Raw genomic sequence first — 18,669 nt, forward strand, 5'->3', positions numbered from 1 at the left:
TGACCCCCGCCCCCCCCACGCAGCGCTGCCCTTCCCCATGGAGAGGATGAGCTGGCTGAGCAAGCTGAACCCCCGGGCGGGGGCCGGGGGGCACCGGGGAACCCGCGGAGCCAGCCTGCAGAGCCCCATGGCGGCCGACCCCGAAACCTGTCTCATGGTCTTCAAGAATCACTGGGTCCAGGTGAGTGGCTGGGGGGTGGGGGCTGTAGGGGTGCTTGGCCCAGGAGGGGGTGGGGGAGAGGGGGCGTTCCTCCCAAGAGAGGCTTCAGGGTGGGGAAATGAAGAAAGGGGGGAGGGGGGCGCCTGCATGGACAGCTGTGGAACTCACTGCCACTGGAGGTTGTGATGGCCGCTTTAAGAGGATCAGGTGGATTCATGGAGGAGGAGGAGAGGGCTATTGAGGGCTAGTAGCCGCAGTGGGTCTGCTTTGCCCCCCAAAGTCAGGGGTGGCAATGTTCTGCATCCCGGTTGCTGGGAACCACAGGAAGGGGTGTGTGTGTGTGTGTGTGTGTGTGTTTTCTCTCTATATATAATATTGAAAAGTTTTAGATTATACAAAATAGAGAGAAAAAACACAGCAAAAAAGGGGCAGAGAAAGAAAAAACAAAATACTTTGATTCCAAACATACTTGTCTAAGACAAAGGTATATAAATGAAATTGTGATTTCAATAATTACACATTTTTTTACAACCTGCTGCAGAGCTTTCCCAGCTTTTCCTGTCGGTGACACACTTTTTAGACATGCATCATTTTGCGACACAGTAATTCAGTTTTACTGGTAAACCGGAGGTTAAACTAACCCCTTTCCAGTTTCGCAAGGGGCGCAGAGAGTGTTTGTGCAATGTGTGTGTTCCTGCACATTGCAGCCGACACACGGACGTGTCAGGACACACAGTCACGATGTGCGGTGGTACTTGGGTTTTTGAACGTCTTCATTGACGAACATTTCAGTTATTGAATGCCGTAAACCTGGAAGCAAATGCTTCGGATCTTGAACATGTCATGCGGCTTCTGCTGAGTACAAGGGGCTTGGGGAGGCTCTCTTTCGGCTATTGAGTTTCCGGTTTTCAAATGTTTCAGAAATCGATGGGTCTTCTGGAACGGATTATGTTAGGAAACAGAGGTGCCGCTGTGTTTTTGAAAAGACTCCCCAGCGTCACCCTGTTTGGGGAGAGTTGGGTCCTGCTTTGCGGTTTTCCCTTTGGGGGCATCCGTGAGAGCAGAGCCTCCTCTTTCAGAGCCTCCAGCCCCAGAGGCAGTCTACCTTGGTTTCCGTCTGACTCTTCCCCCCCCCTTCGCAGGTGCTGCGCATCCTGGAGAAGAGCCCTGCCTCGCGGGGTGGGGCGCAGGGGGGCGCGGCGGACGACCTGAGCGCCGTGCGCAACCACACGCTGCAGATGCTGACGCTGCTGGCGGAGGAGCGCCCTCGGGCGGAGGGCTCCCCGGGCCCCATCCTGGAGCTGGCGCTGGCCGAGAACGTCCTGGGCCGCCTGCTGGCCTGGCACCTGCGGCGGGGGGAGCCCCCCGAGGAGCGCAAGGCCGAGCTGCTCAAGCTCTACGAGATGCTCCTGGGCCAGGCGCACCAGCCCCTCCTGCGGCACCGGCCGGTGCTGGGCCCCCTCCTGCGCCTGCTGGGCCTGTGCGCGGGGCCGGCCTCCGCGGCCCTCGAGGGCAGCCTGGTGCTCCTGCTGCACCAGCTCTGCGTCTCGGCGGCCAGGGAGCCCCCCCTGCTGGAGCTCTTCTTCCACAGCCCCCCCGCGGCGGGAGAGCCGGCCCCCGCTGCCAACCTGCTGGTCTTCTCCCTGCTGGTGCCCTTCATCCACCGCGAGGGGCTGGTGGGGCAGCAGGCCAGAGACGCCCTCCTCCTGCTCATGGCCCTGTCGGCCGGCAGCCACACCGTCGCCCGCTACATCACCGACAACTCCTTCTTCTGCCCGGTAAGGAAGGGGGCAGCAAGGGGGGAGCTGGTGGAAGGGGGGGACAGAAGCCCCAGCAAGCCCTGGCCCCACATCAGCTGCAGTTCCTGCGTTGCCGGGGTTGGACTAGATGGCGCCCGGGGTCCCCTGTGAGTGCCTGAGACAGGAGTGCTTCGTGTGCTCTGCCCATGGAGGATGCCCTGGCTTGAGAGGTTATTCCAGGGTGCCCTCATGAGGACTAGGCACACGGAGCCACAATACGCAGGCGGCAAAAGACTTGTAAAACCCTGCAATCCGGAATCCTGCATACCAGTTCCCCTGCTCCAGCCTCCCCCGATTCGGTTGTGCCCCAGATACCATCCTCTGTGCATGCAGGAATCCCCGACCCCCTGGGGTTGTAGGATCAAAAGGGGACCCCCGACGGTCATTTAGCCCAACCCCCTGCAAAGCGGGAATCTCCACTAGGTCATCTGTGACGGACAACCACCCAACCTCTGCTTAAAAGTCTTGATGGATGTCCATGCTCTTTGCGCAGCCCCTCATCCGGGAGGGCGGGGGGGGCTTCTCCTTCTTCCAGGAAGCCAGAGTTTATTTTCTGGTTTGGAAAGCCCGGGCTCTTTGAGAAAGGCCAGGCAGTTTTTTTGCGCCTGATAAATCTCAAACTCCCCCTTTACCCCAAACACCTTCTCTCTCCTTCCTCGCCCCCCCCCCGCAGGTGCTGGCTACTGGCCTGAGCGCCCTGTACTCCTCGCTGCCCCGCAAGCTGGAGGTCCGGGGGGACGACTGGCACTTCCTGCGGCGGGAGGACTGGGTGGGCGTTCCCTCGCTCGTCCTCTTCATGAACTCGCTGGAGTTCTGCAATGCCGTCATCCAGGTGAGTCGCCTTTGGGTGGGTGGGGTGGGGCCGCAGGGGCAGGGGCTGGCCGGCCTCCCCCACCTGCAACCACAGCTCTTGCCCTGGGACCTTTCTGGGACAGGCCAGGCTCAGGGGGATCTGGTTGCGGATCCTGCATTGCAGGGGGTTGGACTGGATGACCCTAAGGGGTCCCTGCCAACTCTGCAGGCCCAGACTGTCGGGTGGTCTGGTGTTTGCAAAATCCGAGGTTGGGCGGGCGGGCGGGTTTTGGGGCCTCTTGGCAGCACTTGGGCTTGTGGAGGCAGCACAGAGTTAAACGGTGGAACTCCCTCCCGCAGGACGCAGGGCCAGCCACCAAGAAAGGGCGGTTTTAAAAGAGAATTGGGCAAATCCATGAAGGAGGAGAGGGCTGCCCGTGGCTCTTTGTTGCCAGTCAGAGGTGGCAATTTAACAACAACAACCCTGCAATGTAGGGTAGTCTGGGAGAAGGCAGGCCCAGGGTCGCCTTCAGTCAAAGCTTGCTTTGAAGCCTGGTCTGTGGGGTCCAGGTCCAACATTCGCACCCAGAGCTTTCCAACCTTTTTGTGTTGGTGACACCCGTTTAAGACACTTTTTCTGCATTCCGGTTGCTGGAAGCCAGCGGAGGGGAGGGGAGCTCTCGCACTCAGGTCCCGCTTGCGAGTTTCCCTGTGGGGTGTCCGATAGCCCCTGTGATAGCAGGACGCTGGCTTGGCTGGGCCCCTGGCCTGATCCTGGGGCCGCTTCTCACCTTCTTCTCTCTCCCACCCACCCCCAGGTGGCTCACCCGCTGGTCCAGAAGCAGCTGGTGGATTACATCCACAATGGGTTCCTGGTGCCGGTCCTGGGCCCTGCCTTGCACAAGGTCAGTTCATGCCTGGGCTTTGAGGAGGGGGGTTGTGTGGCCTGGCCAGGGAGGACCCCCCCAGCCCACCTTCCGCTCCCCCCACCCCCCCGGCTTCCTAGAGCTGCCTTTGGAGCAGGTTGATAGCAAGCCTCCTCCCGCCAGATCATTCCTGCCGCTGGAGCATACCTGACTCGGAACTGGCTTTGCTTCTCACCGCCAAGTCAGTGGGGAGCGAGGGCAAGGAGGAGCCGAGCTCATGTGTGGGCCTCTGGGGGACTGAAGCAGGGGGGGGAGGCATGAGCCCCACCAGGACTGGTCCGGCTTCTGCGCTGCAGTTCCTGGGGGTTGAGCTAGATGACCCTCAGGGTCCCACCTAGCTCAGCAGTTCCGGGGTGTGGCAGCCCCCCTGATCCTCCTTCCCTGCTCCCCCCCCCCGCAAGACCTCCATTGAAGAGATGATTGCCAGCACGGCCTACCTGGACCTGTTCCTGCGCAGCATCAGCGAGGCAGCCCTCCTGAAGACCTTCCTGCGCTTCCTCCTCCTCCATCGCCACGACAACAGCACCATCCTCGACACGCTCGTCTCCCGCATCGCCAGCAACTCCCGGGTGTGTCTTGGGGGGGGGTGCGCAAGTGGGGGAGACCCCAAGGGGACGGGGGGCAGCGGGGTTGGAGTCGGCTGTGCACCAGAAGCACCCTGGGAGTCCAGCGTCCTGCCTCGCAGGGCTGTTGTGGCTCCCAAAGGCCGCTCTTGGCTCCCTGGGCTTTGAGGTCCTGCCCTGCCCCACACAAAGGGGTCCTGGGATCGGGGGTGGGGGGGAGGGCAGGAAGGCATCTTCCGTCCCACAAAAGGGGAGTTTGATTCTTCTGCTCGTTGCCCAGTGGGTGGGAGACCTTTGGCTGGGGGGGGGGGGTTGCTGGTGGAGTGGGGGGAGCCTTCTGCCCCACTGCCCCCTTCATTCCTCTCTTTCTCTCCCCCCCCCCCCCCGCAGCTCTGCATGGTCTCGCTCAGCCTCTTCCGCACTCTGCTCAACCTGCACTGTGAAGACGTCTTGCTGCAGCTGGTGCTCAGGTAGCGCCCCCCCCCGACCCCTTGGCTCTCTGGCTCATGGGATCGCTGGAAGGGACCCCGAGGGTCATCTAGCCCAGCCCCCTGCGAGGCAGGAACATGCCGCCGCCGGGGACCGAACCCGCAGCCTTGGCGTCTTCCTGCTCTCGCCAACAGAGCCGTGGGCTCCCTCTAGTGGTCAGAGGTGGGCAGGGCAGCCTGTTCCTGCTCCCAGAGACTTCCCTGGTGCGGGGGCTCCCCCTGGTGGCGCCATTGGCCCTCTGCACCCTCCAGCCTCCCCTTCCTCCGGGGTTGGAGTAGATGACCCCGGGGTTCCTTCCAACGCTACGATTCTGTGATCGCCTGCCCCGCCGGGGTGGGCTGGATGGCCTTTGGGTCCCCCTCCACAGCTCTGCTTTTCCGCGGCAGGTACCTGATCCCCTGCAGCCACGTCATGCTGAGCCAGAAGCGGGCGGTGAAGGAGCTGGACCTCTACGGCAAGGCGGCCAGCAAGTTCCTCTCGCTCGTCCCCCAGTGCTGCCGCCCAGAGAGCCCCCCGCCCCCCCAGCGAGAGGAGGAGGAGCACGCCACCTGGTCCAAGGGTGAGCCTTGCGCGGCCGGCCGGCAGGGGGGCTGGAGGGGCACGTGGAACGGGCAAGGGGGGCCTTGGCATCCACGACAGGCACCACCCGGCCTGGCAAGGCTCCCTGCCACATCTCTGGGGCTCCTCTCTTGAGGGGTCTGGGGCAGTGGGGCTTGGAGGGTTTTTGCGCAGGGGGGGGTGCTGGACCCACCCCTCTTTGGGAGCATTTTCCCACTGGGGTTGCAAAACTTCCTCTGCTCCCTGTTTGTGTTGGGGGCAGAGGGAGACCCCGGAGCGGCAGGAGTTAGTTTAACCGCAGATTTTGACGGGATCCCCAAAAGTCATCTAGTCCACCCCCACAGCTAAACAGATGGGATGGGTCTCACTTGCAGGCCAGGCAAAGGGGGCAGGAAAAGGGCGGGTCTTCCAGGGGCCCTGGCGGGTGGCACCAGGAATAATCTCAGGGTTGTGGGTTCGAGTCCCACATTGGGGAAAAGATTCCTGCCTTGCAGCGGTTTGGACTAGATGACCTCTGGGGTCCCTTCCAGCTCTATGATTCAGTGACCCCCCTCCTCTCTCCCCCCCCATAGGTCACGGCAGCCCCAGTGTGGACTCCTCCTCGGTGGTGACGGTGCCCAAGCCCTCCACGCCGTCTCGCCTCTCCTTCTTCATGCGCCAGCCCAGCTTTGGCCCCGATCCCGCCAGCCCCGCCTCTCCCCGCTCCCCGGGGACCCCCGTCGGCAGCCCCTCCCACCGAACCCCCCCTCGCTGGGAGGAGGCCTGCGAGTTGGAGAGCAACTACCTGGAGTACCTGCGCGATGCCCGCCTGAACGTCGACCGCTGCGTCTGGGCCTGCCGCGTCTGGTCGGCCCCCTACGACGGAGACCGGCCCCCTCCCACCAGCCTGGACCCCTCCCTGCCCCCCCGCCAAGGCGACCCCCTCGCCTACACCTCCTTCCAGCCTGGCGGGCACCCGGGGCCTGCCTCCCCCCGGACTAAGAAGCGGGGCCTTCCGCCTGAGGAGGGGGCCGCCGCCAAGGGGACCCCGGACACTGGCACCTCGCCCCCTGCCGCTTCCCCCAGCAGTGAGGACCCGGGGCCCCTGCTGAACGGGGCGCACTCGGACCCTGCCGTCATCAAGAAGGTCCGCCGGTGCCCTCAGGAGGGGGCCGTGGTGGAGAACGGGGGCCTCCCAGAGACCCCCGGCCCAGATGAGTCGCTGGCGCCGGCCGAGAACGGGGGCGCCCATCCCGTGGAGAGGTTTGCGGCGGAGCTGCGGCGCCTGGAGGACGAGATGGCGAATGGGGGCCGGGAGGAGGAGGAGGAGGAGGAGCCCCCCCAGGCGGACCCCCTCAGCCCCGAGGAAGAGGAGGCCTATCGCAGCTTCGCCACTCCCCTCGAGGGCAGCCTGGGGCCAACCCGGCTGTCCGACCCACTGGCGCAGGTTGTGGGCAGCCCCCCGCCCACCCCGGGGGCCCTCCCCAGCCAGCCTTTCACAGGTGAGCCGTTTGAGGCAGCTCCCACCCCCTCTCTGCCCCTGCTGCTCCTGGAGGCCTTGCACCCTCCAGGGGCGCTCCTAGCCCCCCAAGGCTGAGTTTGCTGCGCATGGTGGGAGTTTCGCCTGAGCGGGGCTTCCCAAGAGGAACCTCTGGCTGGGATCAGAGGGGTCAGTCCTTGGCAGGAGATGGTTGAGGCCGAGTGGATATGGGGGTCCTAGTTCCCTTCAGAAGGAGTTGGGGGCACATGGGCACTCTGCCCGCTGCCCAGCCTTGTGCTCCATTCCCAGTGGGAGCGACTCCTTTCTCTGCTTCCATTTTCATCCGTCTCCTTCTCCTCCGCTCCTCCTCTTTTGCTCCTGTTCCCTCTTATTTCTTCCCTTCCTTCCTTCCTCCCCTACTTTCTGTTTTTAAGACACCCCCCCAACTGGGGACCCCCTGGCTGGGTCTGTGTGTGTTGCTGCCGCCTCTCCTTTCCTGTGCCTGCCCCCCCCTGCCCTCGCCCCCCAGCATCTCTCCAGCCCAGGCAGGGCTGGCCTGGGCGAGATGGGGCTCCCACCTCCAGGAGCCAGAGCCTGCCAAGGGGCAGTCCTGAGGGCAGCGCTGGTGTCGCCCGGGGGCCTCTTCCCCCTTGGAGGGGGCCCTTTCCCCTGCAGAGCAACACGGCTGACGTTGCCCCGGCCCGTCTCTGCCCATTGGACCACCCTGCCCCCAGTGTCCCTTGAGGCTCTTGGGGAGAGAGAGAGAGAGAGAGAGAGAGATGCCCTTCTTTCCCCGTCACCGGCTGCCAGCTCCGTCCCTTTTCTTGAAGCTGCAGGTGCTTTTCTGCATGCTAAGGAGACCCCGGCCACTTTGGCATGTGCATTGCGGGGGGGGGGGGGGCTTCTACATTTCTGCAATCCCCTGTCAGGTCTTTGGCCCTATTTGCACCAAATGCCCCAGAAGCTGCTTAGAAACCTGCAAGGAAGGAGAAAATGTTTAAAAGTACTCCCCCCCCCAAATAATAATAATAATAATAATAATAATAATAATAATAATAATAATAATTTATTTGTACCCCACCCACCTGGCTGGGTCTCCCCGGCCACTCTGGGCGGCTTCCAACAAATATTAAAATACAATACAAAGTCGCAGATTAAAAACTTCCGTAAACAGGGCTGCCTTCAGTTATTTTCTAAATGTCAGGTAGTTGCTTATCTCTCTGACCCCTGGTGGGAGGGAGTTCCACAGGGCGGGCGCCACCACCGAGAAGGCCCTCTGCTTGGTTCCCTGTAGCTTTGCTTCTCGCAGGGAGGGAACCGCCAAAAGGCCCTCGGAGCTGGACCTCAGTGTCCGGGCTGAATGATGGAGGTGGAGATGTTCCTTCAGGAGCGTCTCCCAGAGTCCTTTCTGTTGGGGATAATTCAGACTGAAATTCCCAGGTGTCAAAAAAAGGTTATTTATGCATGCCGATGCTGCGGCCCGTGTCTTCTTAACCCAAAAATGGAAAAGGAGCGAGGTCCCAAACGAAGAAGAATGGCAACTTAAGCTGACGGAATATGCGCAGCTTGCAGACTTAACACATGATAAGAGAAGAAGAAGAAGAAGAAGAACACACGTTTAGAGAAGAGTGGAAAACGATTATAGAATACTAGTGGTTTCAGCCCGTTAAAATAACGGGCGCTAGAACAGAAGCCGCCTCCCTCCCTCTCGTTCCTCCTCCCTCCCTCCCTTCCTCTCTCCGGCCAGCCGGCCTCCGTCTCCTCTCCCGCGGCCTCCATCATGTCTTCTTCCCCTTCTCCAGAGACGGGGCCGGGGTTCGAGCGCACCCTGGCCCGGCGGGACGGCTCGGCGGGGCTCCGCCTCGGGCAGCGCTCACCAGGCGGGACGGCTACGTGGTGTGGGACGCGGCGCTGGTGCTGGCGCGCTTCCTCGAGAAGGGGGCCGAGGACTCAGAGGCGGCGGGCCCGGCGGGGCTCCCTCTCTGCCGCAAGGCCGTGCTCGAGATGGGCGCAGGCACTGGCCTCATGGCCGCCAGCCTTGGATACGTCGCCGCCGCGGCTGGGCCTCACCTCAGAATCGCCGTGGGTGCTGCCGTCTCGCTCAGTGTGGCCTACACGGACTGGCAGCAGCGGCACCCTGGAGCCTTTAAGAATGACAATAATGCTCCTCTTCCCTTCTCCTCCCCTCCTACAGCGGTGACAGTTGAAGCGAAACGGCGGCGCTCCACGGGGGCGGGCTGCTCTGGGCCGCTCCTGGGCCGCTAGGCCTCTGGGCTCTCGTAGCGGCAGCAGCGGCAGTGTGGCCTTCCTCCTTGGCCTCCCCTCTCTTCTGGAGTGCTGGCGTTCCATTTCAACTGCCCCGCTTCAACTGCCGCCGCTGCTCCCGGCCCGATGTCTCTCCATCCAATCCCTGTGTCCCTGGGGCACATGCTCAGTAGCGCAAACCCAGAGACACAGGGACTGGACGCAGAGACACTTGCATTTTATATATATAGAAGATATGGGGGGGGGTTGTGTACAGCTGAAAAGGATGGCAGCATTAAGATCAGTTCAACAGTGTAGACAAGTTTTGATGGATGCAATAAGGGAATATTGCCCAACTTACCGGTACATATAAGCTAAACAAACTATAGCATAGGGCCCCACTCTCTTAGGGGCCCCAAAAGGGAAAAAACTGGATGTACATTTCCAGTTTATAAGATAAAATACATCTTTTGTAATGCGCAAATGGCTTGAGATACCTCTTAGCTCCATCAATTACCACATGGCATATATTCAACACAAAAAACAGCGGCAATTTGTGGTTGACAAAGGACAGCTGGACATAGAAAGGGCTCCATTCCCTTCAGGAGCTGAGGGCCGCATCAAACCGAAATCTGGCCCTGACTGAATGGTACAGTTTTTGTAAAAAATGCAGGGATTTGCGATGCGCAAAATGAACCACGGGAAGAGAAGAAGGGAAGCCATTGATATTTGAAGGCTGTGCAAATTGTGGAGCAGAACATTGAATGATGATTATTTTAGGAAAGAAGGAAAGCAGGTTCCCTTGGAAGTGGGCCGTCCCTTGGCTGACCGTCCCCCTGTCCTCCCTCGCAGGGCCCTTTGTGGCGGTGCTGCTGGCCAAGCTGGAGAACATGCTGCAGAACTCGCTCTACGTCAACTTCCTCCTGACGGGGCTCATCGCCCAGCTGGCCGCCCACCCTCAGCCGCTCCTGCGCTCCTTCCTCCTCAACACCAACATGGTCTTCCAGCCCAGCGTCAAGTCCCTCATCCAGGTAGACCCTCGCAGGAGGAGGCTGGGGGTGGGGGGCGGGCAGGACCCCTTTCCTGGCAGCGCCCCTGACCCACCCTCCCTCCCTCCGTCCCCCCCCCCGGCAGGTCCTGGGCTCGGTCAAGAACAAGATAGAGAGCTTTGCTGCCTCCCAGGAGGACTTCCCCTCCCTCCTCTCCAAAGCCAAGAAGTACCTGGTGGCCCGAGGGAAGCTGGACTGGTCAGACACCCAGAACGCTGCGCCCGCCCTGCGCCGCTCGGAGACTCTGGGTGAGGAGGAGGGGGCTCTGGGGGGGTGGCTCAGGGGCAGCGAGAGGAGCCCATGCCCCCAGAGGTCCCCTGGGGGACAAGAGTCCGTGGAAGCCTGCTATATAATAATAATAATAATAATAATAATAATAATAATAATAATAATAATAATAATAATAATAATAATAATACAGTGCTGCCTCGGTTCTCCCGGGACGCGGGTGGCGCTGTGGGTTAAACCACAGAGCCTAGGGCTTGCCGATCATAAGGTTGGTGGTTCGAATCCCCGCGATGGGGTGAGCACTCATTGTTCAGTCCCAGCTCCTGCCCACCTAGCACTTCGAAAGCACGTCAAAGTGCAAGTAGATAAATAACGGTCCTAACGGTCAGGGGTCCCATCCGGCCCAGCATCCTGTTCTCATCGCAGCGGCCATATGGCCCCAGCAGCCTCAGACTCCAGGTAGGCTGCCTCTGGGCCTGGAGGTTCCACCAGACCATCCAAAGAGTCCCTGCTGGATCAGGCCCAGCTGTGGCGCCACGGGGCTGGATCCCCCCCAACCCACAAGGGCAGCCAGCTGCTGACCTATGGAGTATTTACTGTGTGTGGCTATAGGGGAGCTGTCTTGCATGGGCCACGCAGGGAGGGGTTGGGGGGTCTCCTGGCCTGCCCCCCTCACTCCCAGCCACAGGCTCACCTGAGGTTTCCGAGAGCCCAAAGCAGCTTCTTTGAGGATGCAAAATGTGATATTTAACTAGCTAAGTCCAGCGCCCTGTTCTCACAGAGACCAAGTACTCCCATGAACCGGGCAGTGCAGGTAGACTGCTTCTGGGTCTGGAGGTTCCACAAGATAATCAAAAGAGGCTGCTGGGTCAGGCCAAGGGGGATCATCCAGCAGGATTTGAACACGAGATCCCTCCCCCCCCCCGCCCCGGGTACCCAGAGGCATCTCTGCCTCCGACTACGGAGGGTGGAGTAGAACCTTCTCTCCCCCTCCATGAATTGGCCTGGTCTCCTTTGAGAGCCAGCCAGGCCCCCACTGCCTCCTGTGGCAGGGAGTTCCGCAGTCCTTCCTTGGATCTGCCCTGTTCACGTTGCCTTTTCCGTATTTTAGGAGTTTTGCAGCTGACGTTTCAGGGCTTTTAATCCTTGAAATGTGCGAACTGGAAAATCTGCTTTTGTGTTGTCACAAGGCGCAGAGCGGCCATGGCGTTTTGGGGGGGGGGTTGCAAGGGGGCTCTCATTCCCCCCCCCAAACGCTGCCTGGCACTGACCCCCCCCTTGCTCCCCCCCCTGCAGTGAAGAGCCGCAAGCCGTCCATCGGGGAGCTGATCATGCGCCACACCAACAGCCCCACGCGGGCGCGGCAGGCGGCCCAGCTGGCGCTGCAGCACATGCGCGAGGGGCCGGTGATGCATGCGCTGGCGGGGGGCTCCTCCCTCTTCCGCACCTCGGCCGAGAAGCAGAGCGAGGCGCTGCGGGTCAAGAACGCCGTCTACTGCGCCGTCATCTTCGCCGAGTTCCTCAAGGAGCTGGCGGCCATCGCCCAGGTGCACGCCGTCACCTCGCCCTTCCTGCTGGAGCCCCCCGAGGAGAAGGCCGAAGCGGGGGGGCAGGAGTGAGCGCGGCCGGGACCCCCCTCCACTGCCCGCCTGCTCCCCCCACCCCAACGCCACTCCACGCCCCCCGTCCGGGGCTCTTAACTGGAATCTCCCGACTCTCCCTCACCCCCCGGCTCAGCCCTGGCTGGGTCTGCACTAATCGGGGAGCCTGTGGGGGGCACCCCGTGGGGCGGGTGGGGGGCACCTTTTTAAAAGAAAACTCCGTACCAGGACAAGGACCTTTTTAATTTATTGGGAATGAATGTTTTTTTTTCTGGAGAATTCGTTGCAATATGTATAAAAGAAGCGCTCTCTCTCTCTCTCTCTCTCTGTCTCTCTGCTGGATGATTTTGCATTTGGGGGAGGGCAGGGGGCGACCGTCAACGTGCCCTTTGTGCCCGCTGTGGAATTGCGGGGTTGGAAGGGACCTCCAGAGGTCCTCTAGCCCAGCCCCTTGCAATGCAGGAATCGCAGCTGAAGCATCCCTGGCAGGCAGGCAGGCAGGCACCCAGCCCCAAAGCCGCCCCCCTCTCTGCCTGCTTCAGTTTTCCCTCTGCCCCCAAACAAGGGCAGAGAATTGGGGGGGGGGGTGAGAGGAGCCCAGCTGGATTAAGGGGGGCCATCTGGTCCAGCCTCCTCTTCTCACAAACAGGACCCGAATCACTGCGTCCTGTGGGAGGGAGTTCCAGTGTTCGGCTCTGTGCTGTATGTCCTGTCCTGAATCTTTTAACGTTCAGCTTGTTGCTCAGTGTGGGGCTTCACACACAACACACACACACACACACACACACAGAGCCCCCCAGGCTCTCAGCTGCTCCGACCAATGGGTGGCGGTGGTAGGAGCCTCAGCCAAGTGTGTTCCTGCTAGATGGCCTCTGGGTGCCCCCCCAGAGCATGAGGCGGCTCCTCCGGGACCTGCCCTGCCCCCGCTGCAGGCTCTCTCCCTTGGCTTGCTGCCCCCCATCCGCTTCCTGCGCCCGCCCTCCCCCTCCAATTGGGGCCACACGCCTGGCTCTGGGTGCAAAGGGCCCTTTATTGGCGGCGTCTCTCAGCTCACTCTTCGGTGTCGCTCTCGGCCGTCGCGCTCTGCAGGAGGGGCAGCGACATGGACTGCCTCTCAGCATCAGCCAGGCTGGTGGTGGACGAGCCGGACTTGGGGCGGTGGCGCCGGAAGGGCCATTTCCCTGCGGGGGGCGGAAGAATCGCGGCATAAGAGAGTTGGGAGGGCCTCCCCGGGGGCCATCTAGTCCAGCCCCGTGATGCAGGAACCCCTGGCAGGTGGCTTCCTGGGCCTTCCCAGAAGGTGCCCTGGTGCCCGCTGGGTATTCCCAAACCACCACCTCTCCCCACATTTCAGCCCCACTAGCTGGGGCATAGGGGGAGAAGCCTCTGTAGGGGCTAATGTGGGGCTCTTTCCAGTGGGGGGCCTTCTGCCTGTGGGCAAGAGCACCCCTCTCCCCAAAGCGCTTCTCCCCTCGTGGGAAAAGCATAGCATCATAGAGTTGGGAGGGTCCCCCAAGGGTCATCCATCCCAACCCCCTGCAGTGCAAGAATTGCAGCTAACGCATCTGGACCTTGTATCATGGGGGGGGGTGCAATTCTGAACAGGGAAAGAGCCAAGCAATGGCACACCCCCCCACACACACACACACAATTCAGGATCATCTAGTCCAGGGAGCCAAGTGGCTGAAAGGGGGTGCCAGGCAGCATGGCGCCAGTGGGGTGGTGCCCTTGAGAAATGACCGGGGGGGGGGGGAGTGGGTCTAGATGCCAGCAAATTGAGGCAGAGGCACTTAGCCACTAGAAGGCCGTGGGGATTTGTGTCCTGGGCTTTTTTAGATGCATCTTCCCATGTGCTACTGAAACCAAGGGGGCTCATGGGTCGCCAAAACAATGGGCCTTATTTTTACCCCACTTGAAGGCACAGCTGGAAACCTACGAACAGAAGAAGAGGCTTTCATCTGGGTCAGAGGGGGCCACCCAGGCCAGTCTCCTGCTCATTGTGGGAAATCCACAAGCAGGATTCGAACACAAGAGCAACTGGGACCCAGAAACACGGCTGCCCCCAACGGGGGGGGGGGGCAGAGCCACTCCTGGCAGCTTCCGAAAATGAAAGCGCCAAACATTGAAAACTTCCTCCAGCTGTAGAGGCAGAGCGCAGCTTCCCTTCCTAGTGGCTGCGGAGAGCCCTCTTCCTTCACAGGGTCGGAAGGGACCCCCGGGGTCATCCAGCCCCACCCCTGCAGTGCAGGAATCTCGGCTCAAGCATCCCTGACCGATGACCAGCTGAACAGCGAGATGGGGGGCTTCCTCGTAGGGAGAGGCCCACCCCCGGCCCGCCCACGTCCGCCTCACCTGCCAGGGTCCTGGTGGGCCTGCTAAGGGGTCTCCAGCGCTTGCGGGCAGCCTTGGCCTCCTCCTTGGGCAGGGGGCTCTCCAGGGGCGGGTGGGGGGCTGGGGTCGGGGGAGGCTCCAGCACTGCCATCCGGACCCAGGCGGCCCTGGCAGGCAAGCTGTGGCCCGTGGGCTTCTGGGAGCCCAGCACCCCCTTGGGGCCGAGGGCGAACTTGAGGCAGGAGAAGGCCACGGGCAGCGGCTGGTCGCGGTGGAAGAAGCTGCGCTCGGCGCCCTGCGTGACGGCCATGGTCAGGCTGGCGCAGTAGAAGACCTCGTAGACCACGTAGACACTGCTCTGCGAGCGCAGCCAGGGCAGGTCCGGGCGCAGGGACACGGTCCCGGGGCGCAGGACCAGGAAGGCCACCTTCTTGTGGACGCCCGACATGGTGAGGCGCACCTGGCGCAGGGCGCCCCCCACCAGCCGCGTCTCCTCGTAGCGCGACTCGCCCCGCACCCGGGCGTTGTACTCGCGCGTGCAGTGGGTCAGCTCCCGGGCGGGGGTGCCCTCCTGGAGCAGGTTCTCCAGGGGCCCCACGGGGACCAGGCAGCGCTGGCGGCGGAGGAGACCCTGGCCCAGGGGGGGCTTCTTGATCAGCACCGTCAGCAGGTCGTAGGAGGCGGCGTCTTCCAGGAAGGGCACGGGGACCACCGTGGGGCCGAAGCGCTCCTCCACCACCTGCCCAGAGAGAGGGGGGGGGTCAGAGAGTGGGGAGGGACACCCAAGGGTCATCTAGGGCAACCCCCGGGGATCACTGTTGGAGGGAGACTGAAGACAGAATGACCTTAACAGATTGGAAAACCGGGTGCTAGCTAACAAAATGAATTTCAGCAGGGACAAAAGTAAGGTGGTGCAGGAAGCAGGGGCTGAGCGAGCCGCTCTTTCACCCGGGGCTGCAAACCCGGGGACCCAGCAGCGGCGCTGCATCCGACGCACGCACCGGCCCAAGTGTCACTCCCCTTCCCTGGAACACGGGGCAGACCGCCCCCTACGCCCCCCTCACTCCGTCCCTGGCAGGAAGAACCAGATGCACAAATATTAAGATGGGGGACATCTGATTTAGTAGCAGTGCATGTGAAAAGGATCTGGGGGTCTTGATGAACATGAGCCCACCATGAGATGCAGCAGTAGCAAAAAAAGGCTAATGCTATTCTAGGCTGCATCCACAGAAGTCTAGTGTCCGGATCAGGGCTCAACAAACCTTTTCAGCAGGGGGCCAGTCCACTGTCCCTCAGACCTTGTGGGGGGCTGGACTATTTTTTTTGGGGGGGTGAACAAATTTCTATGCCCCACAAATAACCCAGAGATGCATTTTAAATAAAAGGACACATTCTACTCATGTAAAAACACGCTGATTCCTGGACTGTCCATGTGCCAGATTTAGAAGGCAATTGGGCCGGATCCGTCCCCCGGGCCTTAGTCTGCTTACCCATGGTCCAGATCAAGGGAAGTCATAGTGCCACTCTATCTATTCTGTCTTGGCCAGACCACACCTGGAGTCCTGTCTCCACTTCTGGGCACCACAATTTAAGGAGGATGTGTGACAAGCTGGAAGGCGGGCAGAGGAGGGGGCCCAGCACGATCCATATCCTCCTTAAACTGAGGGCCCCACAAGTCACGTCCCAAGGTGTCACATGAGAGCCCCCAGGTCAGGTTAGCTCTGCTGCCCCTCTCCAGGGAAGCGCCTGTAGGATCAGGCCCATCTCCTGCTCTCACAGGGGCCCAAGAGATGCCCCAATGGGATCTGAGCACCAGAGCATCTCTCCCCTCCCGGAGTCTCCGGCAACTGGCATTCAGAAGCACTGCTGCCTCCACCTGAGGAAGTGGAGCAGAGCCCCCATGATACCGAGCTGGGGGTCTTGGTGTGAAGGGTGCTCAGGAAGCCCATGCTGCAGACTAGTCCCTCCTTCCCACGGTGCCCCTCGCCAGGCCAGCTCCCCTCCTCCTCCTCCTCCTCCTCCTCCTCACCTTGTCCCGGATCAGCTCCCAATTGGCATCCGCCTCCCCAATCTGCAGGGTTTGGACCCCGCCGTCCATTTTGCAAGCAACTGGACAAGGCCTAGAGGGGTCCAGGAGGATGGCAAGAGAGCGTGGGCATGGGCATGGGCAAGGGCATGGGGCTGGGCATGGAGGGGCTGTTCAGTGGCTGGGGAGATGTGCCCCCCCTCCCTGCAGGCTTGGAGCTGGGAGCAGCAGAAGGCAGGGCTGGCCTGTGAGGTCACAAAGGGCGCCCTGCCGCCATCACCCCGGGGGGCTGCATCTGAGCAGCACAGAGGGAGGGGGGAGAGCTCTCTGCAAGGCGGGCGGGGGTGGGGTGGGTGCACGTTTTGGTGCTGCCTTTGCAGACGAGAAAGGAGGGTGGGTAGAGGAAAGATTTAAACTTGTGTGGGAAGTTTCAGGACAGATAAGAGCAAGTCCTGCTTCGCGCAGCGCATGGTTAAACTCTGGAACTCCCTGCCACAGGAGACAGCGATGGCCACCAGATTTGGATGGCTTTAAAGGAGGATTAGAGAAATTAATGGAGGAGGAGAGGGCTGTCGATGGCAGCAAGGCTTCCGGAGACCAATTGCTGGAAGCCGCAGGAGGGGAGAAGAGGGCTCTTGTGCTGGAATCCTGCTGGGGGGGCCCACGTGGGCATCTGGTTGGCCAGTGTGAGATCAGGGGGCCGGACTGAACGGTCACCCCTTAGCCTGATCCAGCAACTTCTTCCAATGCTCTTATGGCCAGCCTGGCTGTTTCTTGGGCAACATACATTTGAGAAGGAGCTAGAAAAGCATCGTGCTGGGAGGCCCAACAATGACCCCCCCCTGCTCCCATCAGAAAGTGGAGCAGCTGAGGAGGCCTGAGGTGAGTGAGGGGGGAGCAGAGGGCAGCAGCCCCCCACTTATCTTGCCATTTCCTTGTGGGATCTCAATTCAGAATAGCCCTAGAAATGGATGGGCAGAAGATTCAGACACTAAGGAGGCCGGGCTGTCCCAGGACATATCCCTGCCTGTTGGGGCGGAGATAAGATTTGGACCCCCATTCCCCCCCCACACACACCCAGGAGCCAATGGGCCTGGCAGCTGGACCTTGCCCCCCCCCATCTTCTGCCACAGGACCAGGAAGCCTGCCACTCTCAGCATTGGCCTCCAACAGAGAAGAAGATGTATATTTCTTTCTTTTTTCAGGGTCAGCAGGAAGGAATTGCCAGGGGCTACGGCTGCCGGTTAGGAAATTCCATTCCACCTTAAGTTGCAGACATGGAACTGTTGTGTGTCATATGTCTGTTTACACACCAGCACAGATTGCTGGGAACTTCCGTTGTGTATAGCTTTTGCGACTCTCTCTGAGGAGACGAAGGAGAGACGACGTGTTTTCCTTGTCTTGATTTATGCTAAATAAATCTGCTTGTAAATATGCTTCCACAAGCCTCTCTTTGCCACTTCTGTTGCACAGGGCGCCCTGCAAATATAATGTGCCCAGGCTTCTGAAGTCTGGGTCGCTGATTTAAGTCGCACCAGAGATCGGAGATCGTCCAGCAGGTCAGCTGGAAGGACATGATCCAGCTGGGGGCTAGCCAGCTGGCCTCCCGACTCCCTCTGGATGCCGACACTGCCCTCCGTCCTGAGTCTCTCCTCCCCACCTATCCAAGGTCACTTCACTCTAGGAGTTGGTACTTCACCAAAAAAAGAAGACAAAAAGCTTTATAGCACTGGTTTTCAACCCGTGTGCCATGGCACCCTGGGGTGCCTTGAATGATGCTCAGAGGTGCTGTGGGCAACCCTGGCCTCTGCCCCTCTTCTTTCCCTTGCTCCTCTGATGCCCTCTCACATCTCTGCCTCCCAAAGGCTTGCTTGGCTGTTTGTTGCAGCAGACCTGGCTACAAGCCCCCTAGATAAATTGTGTGCCTGAGGTTGGCCAGGGGGTGCTTCCTGGGCCCCTGTGGGGCAGTGTGAGGAGGCACAGAGACCAGGGGCAGGGGCAGCTGCTGCCCAGAGGACTCCCAAGGAGGGGGGTGAGGAGAGGAGGCTGAGGGAACACCCCACAAGGGGAGCTGCAGAAAGAATGCGGTTGGTCAAGGGAGCTGTGGACCACAAAAGGTTGAAAACCTCTGCCGTATGTCCTGCTTCTCCCAGACATGTCCTCTTTTTCAGGGCAAAAAGCCCCCCATTCAGGTGGATTTTTTTAATTTTGGCTAAATGTCCGGGTTCTTCGTGAGAGCAAGAATTTCCGCTTTCTGTTACCAGGGCCTGTCTGAACAGCGGAACCTTGAAACGCAGCTCTGGTTTCCAGTTGGCAGAGGGGGTGGACACAGCCGAGGCAGGGCAGGGTGATGGAGGAGGCTGGGGGGGTTTCCCTTCTGCGATGTCCACTGGGACCTGCACCCAGTGCTACAGCTGGACAATGGCTCCTTCCACCTGCTCCTG

General features: G+C 60.8%; 2 protein-coding genes across 2 annotated transcripts; one reads left to right on the forward strand and one right to left on the reverse strand.

Moving 5' to 3' along the window:
• The first annotated feature begins 4 nt into the window (after positions 1 to 4).
• FAM160A2 (family with sequence similarity 160 member A2) lies at positions 5 to 12,183 on the forward strand. Its single transcript, XM_033145657.1, has 11 exons — positions 5 to 181; positions 1,303 to 1,938; positions 2,633 to 2,791; positions 3,570 to 3,656; positions 4,079 to 4,246; positions 4,631 to 4,710; positions 5,116 to 5,288; positions 5,860 to 6,768; positions 9,843 to 10,021; positions 10,125 to 10,287; positions 11,564 to 12,183. The coding sequence occupies exons 1-11, from the start codon at positions 38 to 40 to the stop codon at positions 11,884 to 11,886; spliced, it is 3,021 nt and encodes a 1,006-aa protein (XP_033001548.1). The 5' UTR covers positions 5 to 37; the 3' UTR covers positions 11,887 to 12,183.
• A 710-nt stretch (positions 12,184 to 12,893) lies between these two features.
• On the reverse strand, positions 12,894 to 16,468 carry C4H11orf42 (chromosome 4 C11orf42 homolog). The gene is made up of 3 exons (XM_033145707.1): positions 16,229 to 16,468; positions 14,221 to 14,938; positions 12,894 to 13,049 (listed from the first exon to the last, which is right to left on the reverse strand). The coding sequence occupies exons 1-3, from the start codon at positions 16,295 to 16,297 to the stop codon at positions 12,919 to 12,921; spliced, it is 918 nt and encodes a 305-aa protein (XP_033001598.1). The 5' UTR covers positions 16,298 to 16,468; the 3' UTR covers positions 12,894 to 12,918.
• Between the last annotated feature and the right edge of the window lie 2,201 nt (positions 16,469 to 18,669).

This window comes from Lacerta agilis, chromosome 4 (assembly GCF_009819535.1).
Source record: "Lacerta agilis isolate rLacAgi1 chromosome 4, rLacAgi1.pri, whole genome shotgun sequence".
In the NCBI taxonomy this organism is placed as follows: Eukaryota; Metazoa; Chordata; class Lepidosauria; order Squamata; family Lacertidae; genus Lacerta; species Lacerta agilis.

Coding starts and splice junctions, on each gene's coding strand:
- C4H11orf42 (XM_033145707.1), bottom strand. CDS start 16,297: ATGGACGGCGGGGTCCAAACCCTGCAGATTGGGGAGGCGGATGCCAAT. Junction 14,939..16,228: donor GGGAGCTGATCCGGGACAAG/GTGAGGAGGAGG, acceptor CTCTCTGGGCAG/GTGGTGGAGGAGCGCTTCGG. Junction 13,050..14,220: donor GCCCACCAGGACCCTGGCAG/GTGAGGCGGACG, acceptor CGCCCCCCGCAG/GGAAATGGCCCTTCCGGCGC.
- FAM160A2 (XM_033145657.1), top strand. CDS start 38: ATGGAGAGGATGAGCTGGCTGAGCAAGCTGAACCCCCGGGCGGGGGCC. Junction 1,939..2,632: donor ACAACTCCTTCTTCTGCCCG/GTAAGGAAGGGG, acceptor CCCCCCCCGCAG/GTGCTGGCTACTGGCCTGAG. Junction 3,657..4,078: donor TGGGCCCTGCCTTGCACAAG/GTCAGTTCATGC, acceptor CCCCCCCGCAAG/ACCTCCATTGAAGAGATGAT.